Genomic DNA, 14,493 nt, shown 5'->3' with positions numbered 1-14,493 from the left:
ATCCTGGAGACCCGGGATCGAATCCCACATCGGGCTTCCGGTGCATGGAGCCTGCTTCTCCCTCTGCCTGTGTCTCTGCCTCTCTCTCTCTCTGTGACTATCATAAATAAATAAAAAATCAAAAAAAAAAATTTAAAAAAAAAAAAATAAAAAAATAAAATAAGTCTACCAGGCAGTATTTTGATATAAAGTTACACTGAAGTAAGAAAATGGCATTTATTTCTCTTTCAGATTGATTAAGTATTGCCATATTTTGAATTCCATTTGTCCTGTAGGACATGACAAAACTGGTTATGCTTTGTCCTGGGGTGACAGTACAGTGATGGGCAAGCAACACCTCATGGTTTTATTTATTTATTTTTATTTATTTATTTATTTTTAAGATTTTATTTATTTATTCATGAGAGACAGAGAGAGGAAGAGGGAAAAAGCAAGGCTCCATGCAGGGAGCCCGATGTGGGACTCGATCCTGAGTTTCCAGGATCATGCCCTGGGCCAAAGGCAGTGCTAAACCGCTGAGCCACCCAGGATGCCCCACCTCATGGTTTTATAGGAAAAACCATTTCACATGCATTAATATGATCTGAGTTTTGCTTCCTAACCACTGATTTTTTTCTTCAAGCAGAATATTAGAAGAGAAGACACCACTTGTCAAGCAGAAAATCTGTTGTGGTTACCTTGTTCACTAATTCCACAGCGACTAACTGGTCTTTCTTTCTTTCTTTCTTTCTTTCTTTCTTTCTTTCTTTCCTTCCTTCCTTCCTTCCTTCCTTCCTTCCTTCCTTCCTTCCTTCCTTCCTTCCTTCCTTCCTTCCTTCCTTCCTTCCTTCTTTCAAGTTTTATTTATTCATGAGAGACACAGAGAGAGAGAGGCAGAGACACAGGCAGAGGGAGAAACAGGCTCCATGAAGGGAGCCCGATGCGGGACTCGATCCCGGGACTCCAGGATCACGCCCTGGGCCAAACCGCTGAGCCACCCACGGATACCGACTGGTTTTTCTAAATGATAGAATCTTAGATATTATATAAGTGAAAGGAAGAAGTCACTCCCCTCATTTTATGCATGAGGATATGGAAACTCAGAGCATGCGGCACAGTTCCCATATACCAGTATAATGCATTTTTATCACTGTGAGCTGCACACAAGAAGTCAGTGTGTAGAAAACTTTGTAAACATTTAAGTTTTCACACTCATTGTTAATTAGTAACTGTCTTAATTGCTTTGTTCTTTCCCTCAAAAGCAGTTCCCTTTTTCTTTTTCTTTCTTTCTTTTTTCCCCTTTTTTCAACAATTCCATTTGGACTTAGAAGGATACAGGCGGAATCTTTGTCTAGGCTATGTAGTTTTATGGTTGGCTTTAAGTAAATATGGTCTTTAAAACATTTTTGTTTAGGGCATCTATTGATGTAACCCTTAAGCCCAATAATAAGACTATAATTTTTCTCTGCAGGTGGTGACAAAGTGATAGATGTCATTGATGTGGCAAGGCAGGCAGACAGCAAAATGACACTTCACAATTATGTTAAATACTTCATGAATCCTAACAGACCAAAAGTGTTAAATGTGATCAGCCTTGAATTTTCAGATACAAAGTGAGTAGTTCTGGACATTTTGGTTTAGTCTTCTCAGTGTTAGCTAAATGTAGAGTTAAATGATAAATTTATTTTAGTAAGAAACCGAATTATGACTTCTAAAGTGGTCCAGTAAATAGCAATGTTGTACATTTTGCTTTGGCACGCACAGAGAATATTTAGAAATATGATGAATTTTAAACTTTGAAGTAATGTTAACATAGTTTCATTTAATCTCTTGGTTTGGGTTGAGATGGGAGATGAAATTTTAAGAACTTTTAATTTGCATGATGTGGGTATGTGGCGTATATGTGTGTTTGTTTTTTTAAAGGATGTCTGAATTGGTGGAGGTCCCTGATATAGCCAGAAAACTTTCCTGGGTGGAAAATTATTGGCCAGATGATTCAGTTTTTCCTAAGCCATTCGTTCAGAAATATTGCTTAATGGGAGTTCAAGACAGCTACACAGATTTCCACATTGACTTTGGTGGAACTTCAGTTTGGTACCATGTCCTCTGGGTAAGATTGGGGTATTTCTTTGTTCTCTTATTGACAGAAACTTTTAGTCCTGGACATTTTTTCCAGGAATGAATCCATTTGCTGTAAGTGACATTTATAAAAAGGAAGTTTTTGTACTTTTTAAGTAGGATCTATCATTGTAAACATTATGCTTTTTTTCCCCCTCAGGTAATGGAGGGGCCACTATGATTTTTTAGTTTATATTTAGATTCCTTTTTTGTCCCCATCTTTTAAATTGGTCTCTTGGCCTTTTGTCCCTTCATTTCCTCTTTGCCTTAGTCAATTATCAGTTAATCCCTGAATCAAATATTTGATTACAGCAAAATTACAGTAATATTTGCCTCTGACCTTAAGGGTAGGCCAGGACAGCTAGTTGCGTAAGTCAGGCATGCCCATGAAAATACTAATTCTTCTTGGCAACTTGCTTTATCTAGAATCATACTATTCAGCATAGTAGCCCACTGGCCACCTGTGACTAAATTTAAATAATTATAATTAAATATAATTTAGAATTCAATTCCTTATTTGCACTAGCCATATTTCAAGTGCTTAGTAGTGACATGTGACTTATGACCAGTGTATTGTATAGCGCAGATGTAAAACATCTCCATCGTCACACAATGTTCTATTGGACAGTGCTGGCCTAGAACAAGATCTTCATCTGTATGCAGTGCCTATGTGTCAGTAGTGCTCTGGACTGTATTCGATGCTGTGTCCTAAGCTCCTGTTCCTCTTCTCTATGAGAAGGCAAGGGGTTAGTTGACTAAAGGAAGTTTATTTACAAGTCTTTAAAAAAATAGTCATAGATCTTAGAGGCAAGGGCAACGTTTGCAGAGATGACTCTGTGACCTGATATATTAACATGTATTTACTTCCATACCTTGAAAATGAGATCAGTAAGATGCTTGTGATTCTTTACCCTCCTCTCTTGTAACTGTTTCTCCAACACTACTTTATTGACCCTGGGTGTATTTTGGAGGGGGAGCTTTAGCTTTTTAAAGATCCTTACTAAGGCAATAGCTATTGAATATCAGGTTTGTGAAAGGTGTCCTCTTGAGCCCAAAAAATCTTGATATTTACCTAATTTAACTTAGATCATTGTATTGGAAAATTGCATCAGCATAGGCCATCCTAAGAATGGCTTTTTTTTTTTTTTTCAAAAATAGTGTGATTACTTCCTTCTAGGGTGAGAAGATTTTCTATTTGATAAAGCCAACAGATAAAAACTTGGCACTCTATGAGTCTTGGAGTTCATCTGTGACCCAGAGTGAGGTGTTCTTTGGAGATAAGGTGGATAAATGCTACAAATGTGTGGTAAAACAGGGACATACCTTATTTGTTCCTACAGGTAAGGCTTTGATCCCATACTGTCTCCCCATAGTTGACACTCAGTCATATGGAGCCAGCTTTTTATTAGATTCTCTGGCTTTAACATGTTTGGAAATAGCTTTGAAAAAGAATTCTGATCTTGGACTTTTCACTGCTTTGTCCTATAGAGGGCTTCTCTTACAATTAGGACCTGTTTTGGAATTGTGTTTTATGTAATTTGCCTTCATTGTAATTTTTATTCAGATAAAACTCATATACCATAATATTTATCCTTTCAAAGTGTACAAGTCAGTGGTTTTTGTTGAACAAAGTTGTGTACACCTACCACTTCCAGAACATTTCATCACCTCAAAAAGCAAACTCTACCAATTAATAGGCATTCCCCATTCCCCCTCCTCTGCGCCCCTGGCAGCCACTTAATGTTCTTTCTGTCTCTAGGGATTTGCCTGTTCTGGACATTTCATGTGTAATGTGTGGAGTACATGGCCTTTTGTATCCCGCTTCTTTTAGTTAGCTTGATGTTTTCTGGGCTTATCCACATTGTATCATGTATCAGTGCTTCCACTTTTCATGGCCAAGTGATATCCCTCTATGGATAGACCACATTTTGTGTATGCATTCATCATTGATGGACATTCGGTTGTATCTACTTTGAGGCTATTATGAATAGTGATGCTTTGGACATTTGTGTAGAAGTTTTTGTGTGGTGACATTGTTTCCATTTCTCTTGATTATATACCTTGCTAGTAATGGAATTGTGGGATCATAGAGTTTATGATGTTAAGTTTTTGAGGAGCTGCTAAACTGTTTTCCAAATGGTTGCACCACTTTACGTTCCTACCAGCAATGTACACACGTTCCAGTTTCTCCACATTTTTACTAGCACTGTAATTATCTTTATTATTATTATTATTTTTTAAAAGATTTTGTTATTTACTCATGAGAGACAGAGAGAGAGAGAGAGAGAGAGAGAGAGGGGCAGAGAGGGGCAGAGACACAGGCAGAGGGAGAAGCAGGCCCCATGCAGGCCCCATGCAAGGGGCCTGACGTGAGACTCAGTCCCAGGTCTCCAGGATCAGGCCCTGGGCTGAAGGCGGCGCTGAATTGCTGAGCCACCAGGGCTGCCTGCATCTTTTATTATGTTAACTGTTCTAACAGGTGTGAAGTAATGGTATCTTACTGTGGTTTTAATTTGCATTTCCTTCATGAGTAATGATGCTGAACTTTTTTCTTGTGCTTATGGGCTATTTGTATATCTTTGGAGAAGTGTCTATTCAAATCTTTTGCCCATTATTAAGTTGGGTTATTTGTCTTTTTATTGTTAAGTTGATATATTCTGTATTTTGGATATATGATCTAGATCTAGCCACAAGTATGATTGGCAAGTAACTTTCCTATTCCGTGGCTTATCTTTTCACTTTCTTTATATGTTCTTTGTAATGCCCTTTGCACAAAAATTTAAAATTTGGTGACATGCTTTCAATTTTAGCTAGTTGGCTCTACATTGCTCTCAAAGGTCAACTCTGCTCTAAGAATCTGGGCTGCTGTCCAGGGACATTGGAGGCAATGGGGATATTTTGAGGGACCAGCCTTAGCTATAGCCTCAAGTATAGGTATCAGACGTGTCACTTTGAGATGTGACTGAATGTGGAGTGTGGACTCTCCCAGCCAGTGGTTTTGGGAATTATGTTTTTCTGATTCAGGTGACCTCTTAATGGCTGTAGAGTTCATAGGGATCTGTTGCCACAGGCCTTGCTTTCTTGCCTTGCCTCTGGTGTATTTAATGATAAATATGTATTGAATAAGTGCCCCAAACCACCAGAATTTATAAATCTAGATAAGTATCAATATTTTATTGTGAGTGGGCTCAGTTCCTCCCTTAAATCCTCTTCCTAGGGCTCCCTTTTGTAATGAATATTTTGTTATGCCCTCTTCAAAATCTTGAATTCAAATTCATTCATGGTATAACCTCCTATACCATTTATTTCCCCCTGAAATTGATGTAATGATCTAACTAGAATAGAAGGAAGAAATTAAAAAGCAATTTATAATAAAATACTTTCGCAAAATGTGCCTGCTCATACAGGTGTATGATTGGCAACTCAAATTCTGTAGCATTGGTGTAAATGTCATGGAACGTTAGAATCACATGGAGGGTTTATTGAAACAAAGATTGCTGGGCCACATCCCTAGCAGTTCTGATTCAGTTGACCTGAGTGGGGCTGATAATTGCATTTTTAAAGGTTTCCAATTGATGGCTGATGCTGCCGGTCTGGGGACCACACTTAGAGAACCACTCCTATAGGGACTGTTGCTTTTTCCCAGGGTAGCAACTGATAAATTTCCAAACAAACTGTAGTTTCCTTCAATTTACAGAGTAGTTGTATTCCTGGAAAATTCTGCCAAAACTGTGCAAAAAATACTTTATTTTCATATATAATGGGCTTAGAGTTTCTAGATTTAGACCATTAATGACAGATTTTGTAGTTATGTCAATGCCCAGCAGAGAGTCCTGAGTAAAGCACAACTGTTTCTTATTATGTAGAATGGCCTGCTCATTGCATCCTTGGCTCTCGCTCATGAAATGACACTAATGCCTCCTGATCATTGAGACAATCAAAAAAAGTCCTCTAAACTTTCCAAAATGTCCTTTACAGGCAGTGCTGCCTCAGTTGAAAACCAGTGATCTGTAGGACTTGTAGCTGACAAAAGTTTCTCATTTGTGATTTGAGAATGAAGCTCAAGGCTCTGTGCCTTTGAGCTTGGGCTCAAAGGGCACCACTTGAAAGTCAGTCTGTAAAGGAATTTTTTTCCTGTTGTGTCACAGCACAATGAGAGATCAGAAAATGAAAAATAGAAAATGGCATCTTTTAATAGCTAATTTTTACATGCAAACGTATGTGTTCATATTTATATGAAGGCCTTATGTTCAGTCTATGGATATTTCTTACAAAAGTTAGGCATCATCTCCTGGAAACGTTTCTTACTTTGAAAACATATTTACGGGAAAATAAGACATCATTTTAATTGCCAACGTTCATATCTTAAGACCCATAAGCCTCCATGGTGAAATGTGGGTGATCTACCTTCTTCTTAGAGCCAGCTCTCCAGTTGAGTTTCACTCTTACTCCTCTACTTAATGCGTAAGGGCACTGCTCATTTTAGGATGACTCTAAAGAAGTGAAGTGCTCAGCCAGTCCCATGTTTGTTTAGTGGAAATGTGCTCACCTCATTCTTAGCACGGTTGACTCCTCTCAGAGTAACATCTTCCATGTAAAGTCGGATTGTGTTTTTAAACTAAAAAACTAAAACAACAACAACCACAAAAACCATCCCCTATCCTGTACCATGATTTTGTCTGATTGGTTTGATGTGTTTGCTTCCTCAAACTCAGCACAGAGTCTGGCATATAATAGGCATTTAATACATGAATGAATGAGTCTGTAGATTACAGTAGGCATTAACTTCTCCAGCTCTGGTGGAGGATGAGCTAAACTGATGTTGGTGTTTGAGTTTCTTGTTTCACAGGTAGATATCATGTTTGTGTGGTTTAAATATTAAAAAATCACTGACTTATATTTTAACTGTTTCAGGGTGGATTCATGCTGTGCTCACATCTCAGGATTGTATGGCTTTTGGGGGGAACTTTCTGCACAACCTTAACATTGGCATGCAGCTCAGGTCTGTGTCATCAGTATTTAAAGGCTCTTTTGTTTTTCTTTAAATAAGACATTATTTTAAAGTTTCAACAAAATAAATCAGCAATATATTTTGAGATCTCATGGCGATAGGCCCTGAGAAATTATTAGGAATAGGACCTTTAAACCAAACGTATTATGGTAAAATTTTGTCAAGAAGACTCCTTGATGCATTTCAACTCTAAAAACAAAGAGAATCATTTATTCAGTTTGACATTATATCCCTGAATTTCAAAAAAAAATTTTTTTAAAGATTTTATTTATTCATTTGAGAGCGAGAGGGAGAGCGAACACAGGCAGAAGGAGGGGGGAGAAGCAGACTCCCCGCTGAGCAGGCACCTGATATGGGGCTCCATCCCAGGACCCTGAGACCACAACCTGAGCCGAAAGCGGATGCCCAACTGACTGAGCCACCCAGGCATCCCTGAATTTCAAAATTTTATAAAACTGTGTGGGCTCTGTCCTTTGGCTGTTGTTATAATTAGGGAAATGACACAGTTGGGTCAGACTCAGGTGTGACGTGGTGCTGGGGAGAGGTAATCCTCAGTTAAGATTGCTGTCAGAACGCCTGCTTTAGTTCTGCCGTGAGGAAAGGATTAGCAGCTATTTCTCCTTCCGTCTGAGAGTTCACCTTTGGGTGACTGTTCTCCTGGTAGCCTAACGAGAGTAGAATGTTACCAGGCTGTACTGCTTGTGGCAGAATGATTTCTGATTGATTACCTGCATCAGGACTGGCAGGACTAGAGATACCTAGTCAGGGCTTTTCTGAATGTGGTGACTCTTATAATTTGGCATGCTCGCAGGGAACCCTGGAAGCTATGTGTTTGTGGAGGTATTATGAGAAATAGTGGCTCTTACTGGGCATGAAGCTCAAAGCCAGGGGCACCTCCCACAGCTGTCAAATGTGAATCTTGTTTCTTTACCTGAGGTGTCCCTGGGGGAAAGATGGTTGTAGGAACCGCTGCCAGGATTCCCACAGAAGAGTAACGCTCTGGCAAGCTGTGGTTCCTGTCTTCTCACCTTGACCCGCACCAAGGTGTCCTTGAGCTTGAATGCTTCGTGGAGCCTAAAGAAAACTCCCTGAGTGGATGTTGCGGTGCTGTCCAACACAGGGAACTGTTTTAAGCATACTGTTATATTTGTTATGGTGGAATCCTTGTAAAATTCCTTCTGCTAAAACTACGATGCAAATTCCAAGGTCCTGATCTCTGGGAAGAGTGTGTAAGCTCTCAGTATGGGGAAGATTTGTTCAGGTTGGACCCAGGTTGTTCAGGGTAAGATTACAGTTCATTCTTGGTCAGATGTGGAGGTGGTGGGTAATTCACACTACCCAATTGGTCTCACATGTTGTGGCCTCTGCTTGTTTTATTTTCCTTAAGTTTGTTGCCTCCATTTAACTTTGCAGTGCTAATTTTAATACTGAATTTCTTCAAATTTTCTTTAGGTGTTACGAGATGGAAAAAAGGCTAAAAACACCAGATCTTTTCAAATTCCCTTTCTTTGAAGCCATATGTTGGTTTGTTGCCAAAAATTTGCTGGAAACGTTGAAAGGTAATTAATACTCTGTACTTTATGATGTATGATGCTTGTAAATTCACGAAGAGCCCCCAATAGTAAGAAGGGCCCTTTTTTATTACGATGTAGCTGTTGCCCCTGTTTTGCTTTTTAAATGCATGATTTCCCCCTGCTATGAACTGTTTTAGCAAATCAGAATCTCTAGTCCATAGCCTTACAATCAGATCTATGAAGAGCAGCATCAGAACAGCACAGGGAGTACTGAAAATGTTCATTTCCTCTTGGACTCTAGTAGCCTGCACACGTTGTCAGACGTGTCAAGGTGCCTCTTCACAAAGGTGCAATTTAAGCTATGGGACTATTACTATAAGGTGTGTTCCCGAATGTTTGCTTTACAAAATTGAGGGAATGTTTCATATCCTGAGAGCACCATGTGGTGTGTGTAACATTACTGTTAGGACTGTGCTGCTGGCCTGTCCAAGGCACCTGTGAGCACAGACCACCTGAATGTCAGGCTACAAGCCTGTTGAATAAAATGGTTTTGGTGGGAAAGGACATTCTTTTATTTAAACGTGGAACCTACCCTTTTTATGTGGAACTTCATTTTGATTTTTTTTTAAAGATTTTATTTATTCATGAGAGAGAGAGAGAGAGGCAGAGACACAGAGAAGCAGGCTCCATGCAGGGAGCCCAATGTGGGATTCCATCCCAGGACCTCAGGATCACGCTCTGAGCCGAAGGGAGCCACCCAGGCATTTCGATGTTTTTATCTTTGGTTTACTTCTCTCTGAGCAGTCAAGTTGGAGACTGTCACATCTACTTCTTTCCGCCCTTCCGCTTATGCCCATGAGAATAGTTTGTCTCGTTTTTGTGTTGTCTGACTTTCCTAGTCAGTTCATTTATTGTTTTAAGATTTTATTTATTTATTTGACAGAGAAAGCACAAGCAGGGGGGAGAAGCAGGCTACCCACTGAGCAGGGAGCCTAATGCGGGGCTCAACCCTGGGACCCTGGGATCATGACCTGAGCTGAAGGCAGAGGCTTAACCGACTGAGCCACCCAGGCGCCCCCTAGTCAGTTTATATATATATATATATATATATTATTTTTTTTCCTAGTCAGTTTATAAATAGTGCTACTATTATAATTAATTCTCAGAAGAACAGATATAAACAGATTAAACAGTAAAGTCTGTTCTAAACATACAGGTGGTTTTTCCATTTAAAAGTTGCACAAGAAGGAAAGGTAAAATGAAAAATAATCAGGAACTTACTTTCCAGGGTAGCATGCATGGAATTAAATGATAAAACTCATTTGTGACTTTTTTCCTCAAACAAACAAACAAACAAACATCTCACTCTCTTTGGAGGGAAAGAAGACTAGGGCTCCATCCCACACCTTGCACCTTGTAGAGATCAGTGTCTTGACATGGTGCAGGTACATATATGTGATGGAGGAAGGGGCCTGTGGATGAAGAGGATTGGGTGCTTTCTCCGCAAGACCAGTCTCTCCAGATGTGCATTTTTATCATGAGTCACTGACTCAGTGTTTTCAGGTATCGGAGAGGCTGAGCCGCCTCATTCATCTTCAATTAGTGTGCCTGGGTGGGTGTCTTGACTGCAGGAATCTCGCAGTGGACCACACCTAGAGTTGCCATAAGTGATTTCCAGTAAAGTACTGGGCAGTAAGGTTTTCAGTCTCCTATCTAAGTAGAAGCCTAGAAAAAATAGGAACACTTACAAATACTTACAGAAACATTTATAAATGTCCTTGTGTTTTGGAAATAAAACCCAGTTACTGAACCCTCCAGATAAGAGATTGGCAATTCAGTACTTGGAAAGTTCAGAGCCTTTTTCCATCTTTTCTCTCACTAACATACACCCACCCCTCAAGTGATGCTTTTTCCTAATGTCCAAGAAGTGTTCATCAATCAACTTTTTAGAACAAATTAAGAATTTATCTGAAAGATAAAATCTTGCTGTTCTTCTTGCAGCCACAAACAAGTTGCTTAGTCTTAGAATAATGATTTAGCCCTTGTTTTAGGCCATTGAGAATTCAGAAATACTGAGGTCTAATTGAAAACATGACCCTATACATTAATGACTTAAAAAAGATTACTGTAAAGAGGATATTGGTAGGTTATGTTTTAAAATATTCTTATTTCGTCAGCTGGATCAGTACAGGATAGGATACCTGGCAATACCAGGAGTCAATCCAGTCCCACTAAGGCTAGGGCCAAATTGTACTAATTGCCATTATCCTAGGCATTCATCCTGGAAGCAGGGATGGTGGTCTTGTTATCCCATATTAGGTTCTTTCATCCCTGATCTTTTTTTTTTAAAGATTTATTTATTTATTCATAGAGACAGACAGAGAGAGAGAGAGAGAGGCAGGCAGAGACACAGGCAGAGGGAGAAGCAGGCTCCATGCAGGGAACCCGACGTAGGACTCGATCCTGGGTCTCCAGGATCATACCCTGGGCTGAAGGCGGCGCTAAACCGCTGAGCCACCAGGGCTGCCTCATCCCTGATCTTTTAAGTTTCCATTGTAGCCTGTTATTTACCAGCTCTCAGACTGTTACAAGGCTTATATGATGGGTTAAATGAGGATAGATTGTATGAAACTTAACTGTGTGTAGTGTCAGTAATAATAAAACAATGAACTAATTTTGGATCTAAGTAGGTAAATTAGCCATTGGACATAAGTGAAACCTTTTGCTTTTGCTTCAACATGAATTTAGACTGTGTCTGATATATTTTGTGTGAGTTTCAGATGATTTAAAAAACCCCAAAAAAGGTGTGTGCGTTTACCTTTACAATCATGAAATATGTCTTGCCCATAGCTGACTGTATGGACCTCACACTACATACATATACACAGTAATTATCAGGGATCCCTGGGTGGCTGAGCGGTTTAGCGCCTGCCTTTGGCCCAGGGCTGTGATCCTGGGGTTCTGGGATTGAGTCCCACATTGGGCTCCCTACGTGGAGCCTACTTCTCCCTCTGCCTGTGTCTCTGCCTCTCTCTCTCTCTCTGTGTCTCTCATGAATAAATAAAATCTTAAAAAAAATATTAATTATCAGGCTCACTTGAGTCACCTATGCTACTGGCTCAGCCTTGACAGTACCTTTGAAACATCCAGTTATTTTTTCCCATTTCACCATCTTCCCTACCTTCTAGAGAGAACCACTATTCTGACTTTTGTGATAATCCTTTTCTTCAGTTTTATCACCTGTGTCACAAATGATAAAATAGTTTAATGGTTTCCATTTTTAGAGTTCATGTGAATACATCCATACCCACATTGTTCCATGGTTTATCTCTTAGCACTGTTTGTGAGCTTCCTTTTGCTTGGAATATTCATTACATCCACATTTCATGTCATTCCATTTCTTTTTCTTTTTTGCTTTTTATTTCACTTTTTTCCCTTCTCTTGGAATTTGAATGTTACACAGTTTGATAGTTGGTGGTCGCTCAGCACCTGAGGCTAACCCTGGTACCTGCAGAGAGCTTTAACTCCTTTCCCCATTCTATTTCCATTCCCACAGAACTAAGAGAAGATGGTTTCCAGCCTCAAACTTACCTAGTACAGGGAGTGAAAGCACTGCATGCTGCTTTAAAGTTATGGATGAAGAAAGAAGTAAGTAGTTTTCTTTGGAGAAAATCATTGTTGTTGTTTCTATGGCAAGATTGAAAGTAAGAGTCCTTATGCTGCTTTGTGGCAGCAGTGTGAGTGGCAGCAGTCGAGGGAATGGAAATCACGGTTTTGATAAAACCTGCATTTTATTGTACAGTGTATACAAATGTGCTGGCTTATGTTTGTATTTATGAGAATAGAGTACCTAAGTATTTCTTTAATCTTTAATCTGGGAAAGAAAGTAACTCAAATATAGTTAGCATATTGACTAAAAAATGAACATGTAGATACAGAATAATAATAAATAATTTTGAGCTCACATCTGCTTTCATTATCCCCCTTTTACATATAGAGAAGGTGAGGTTCAAAGAATTTTATGTAACTTGCCCAAGAATACTTGTAGATCTCGGACTAAAGTTAGGTCTCTGTGATTGCAAAACCCATACGTACTCTTATCCATCTGCTAGACTTTCATAAAAATGAAGGAAAAAGGAAGTCAAGGTTCAAGCAGGAGCTTTCATCTTCACTAAAATGTGCTCTGTTTGCTTTTGAATCCTACTGCCTCCAAGAGGTCATCCCAGATCTCCATTTGGAATCAGCCTGTCTTTCCCTTATGCTTATGTAGCATATTTTTTTGTGCCAGTGTAACTTAAAGTCTCTAAAGTAATATATTCCTAGCCCCTTCACTAGGTTTATGAGCTGTTGAAGACCAGGGACTTGATATGTTAATTTCTCTCTCGAACTTTACATGTTACTCTTTAACAAGTGATAAATACGTGAGCTGATGGAAACACATTTCCATACTAATTTTTTGAATGGCCATTTGAAATAAAAATCCTGCTCTTTGGAGATATTGGAGACAGTTATTAATAGGTTACCCTCCCAATAATTTTTACTTGTTTCACTTTATTATCATTGCTGTGTACTCACTAGAGCAAGGCAGGCACTGTGGAAGCATTCAGGAAAGTGAAAATCGTGTTTTCCAGTGTCAGAGACATCACCTAGGTGACAAGTAAAGGCGTAAACAGATTATAAAACTATGTAACAAGATAATAACAAAATATATGTTGCAAAAACTGTGTAATTTGCTACCTGCTGAAGGGTTTAGATAAGTTACGCTCAAACTTGTGTGTTGTCAGAATATTTTAAAAAATAAACTCCCTGGATCCTTCCTGAGAGATACTGATTTAAAAGATTAGCGGTGGGATCTGAACCTGTTTTTAACACACTTTGTAGGTGATTTTGATGCATAGTAAAATTCATCAGTAATAAATACTGTTAATTCATGACATTTGAAGTGCTCTTTTAAAAGCATGATGTTTGCATTTATCTGTTAACCTTGTGCCATGATGAGAAGCAGCTCAGCATCGTGGTCAAGAGTGTGGATTCTGGAGTCCGATGTTTGGATTCAGATCTCAGCTATGCTACTAATAAACTAGTGAACCTTTGTGCTTTCATTCCCTCAACTATAAAATGAGAATAGTAGTAGTATCTCTGTCATAGTGTTGTTGAAAGGATTAATAAATTAATACTCGTAAAGTGCTTACCAGTACAGAATCTTCACTGGCACATGGTTAGCACTTACTGTTGTTACTAGTTTGTTTTTACAAATCATGCTAAACCTGAGGAGAATATGTAAAGCAAAAGTAAAAACTAGTATATTGAATGTGTCTAAAAATAATTAAAATGTTCTTCAATACCAAAGTTAATATTTAGAAATAGATATAAGGAATAATGACAGTAGTTTGCAGTTGGATAGATATGGTAACTCACTGATGCCTCTGTCCTATGATAGGATCTTTTGCCTAGTAAAAGAAAAAAAGTTTACAAAAATTTACTCAAATTAGACCTCCCATAGGAAATAGGATCATTTTAGTGCCTGTGTTTCCACTTACAAATCCTTATGTATGATGGATTAAATGTTGGACTTAATTAGTTACTTTACTAATTATAGTAGTAAGAATTACAGTAGGCTTTGAGGGATAGAGTACAGGGTTATTTCTCGGTATAAAGCAAAATTCACTGAGAGTCCATTAAAGCTAAGAGGATTTTATAAGTTAATAAGGATCTCCTTAAAGAGTATTGTACCAACTACATGAACTCTGCGACCTGGCTTACTGTATTTTGTTATGTCTATAAAATCTAGAGAATCCAAAATTTGTTTAGTAGATTGTTTTTTACCTACTATAGTGTAAATAACTTTTATCTTTGTTAATCCACATACAG

The 14,493-nt window shown here is 38.7% G+C and overlaps 1 protein-coding gene across 3 annotated transcripts in view; it reads left to right on the top strand.

The window, feature by feature from the left end:
• KDM7A (lysine demethylase 7A) overlaps window positions 1-14,493 on the top strand; it is an 82,373-nt gene that overhangs the window by 44,301 nt on the left and 23,579 nt on the right. For 2 of the 3 annotated variants that reach the window (XM_055334664.1, XM_055334665.1), the window contains exons 5-10: window positions 1,451-1,592; window positions 1,903-2,089; window positions 3,275-3,437; window positions 7,012-7,099; window positions 8,561-8,667; window positions 12,179-12,270. In XM_055334664.1, coding sequence (XP_055190639.1) covers window positions 1,451-1,592; window positions 1,903-2,089; window positions 3,275-3,437; window positions 7,012-7,099; window positions 8,561-8,667; window positions 12,179-12,270 — 779 coding nt within the window. The remainder of the gene's footprint in view (window positions 1-1,450; window positions 1,593-1,902; window positions 2,090-3,274; window positions 3,438-7,011; window positions 7,100-8,560; window positions 8,668-12,178; window positions 12,271-14,493) is intronic. The other variant, XM_055334667.1, reaches the window with a different exon arrangement.

This window comes from Nyctereutes procyonoides, unplaced genomic scaffold (genome assembly GCF_905146905.1).
Source record: "Nyctereutes procyonoides isolate TBG_1078 unplaced genomic scaffold, NYPRO_anot_genome, whole genome shotgun sequence".
In the NCBI taxonomy this organism is placed as follows: Eukaryota; Metazoa; Chordata; class Mammalia; order Carnivora; family Canidae; genus Nyctereutes; species Nyctereutes procyonoides.
This window is presented reverse-complemented; position numbering and strand designations above follow the sequence as displayed.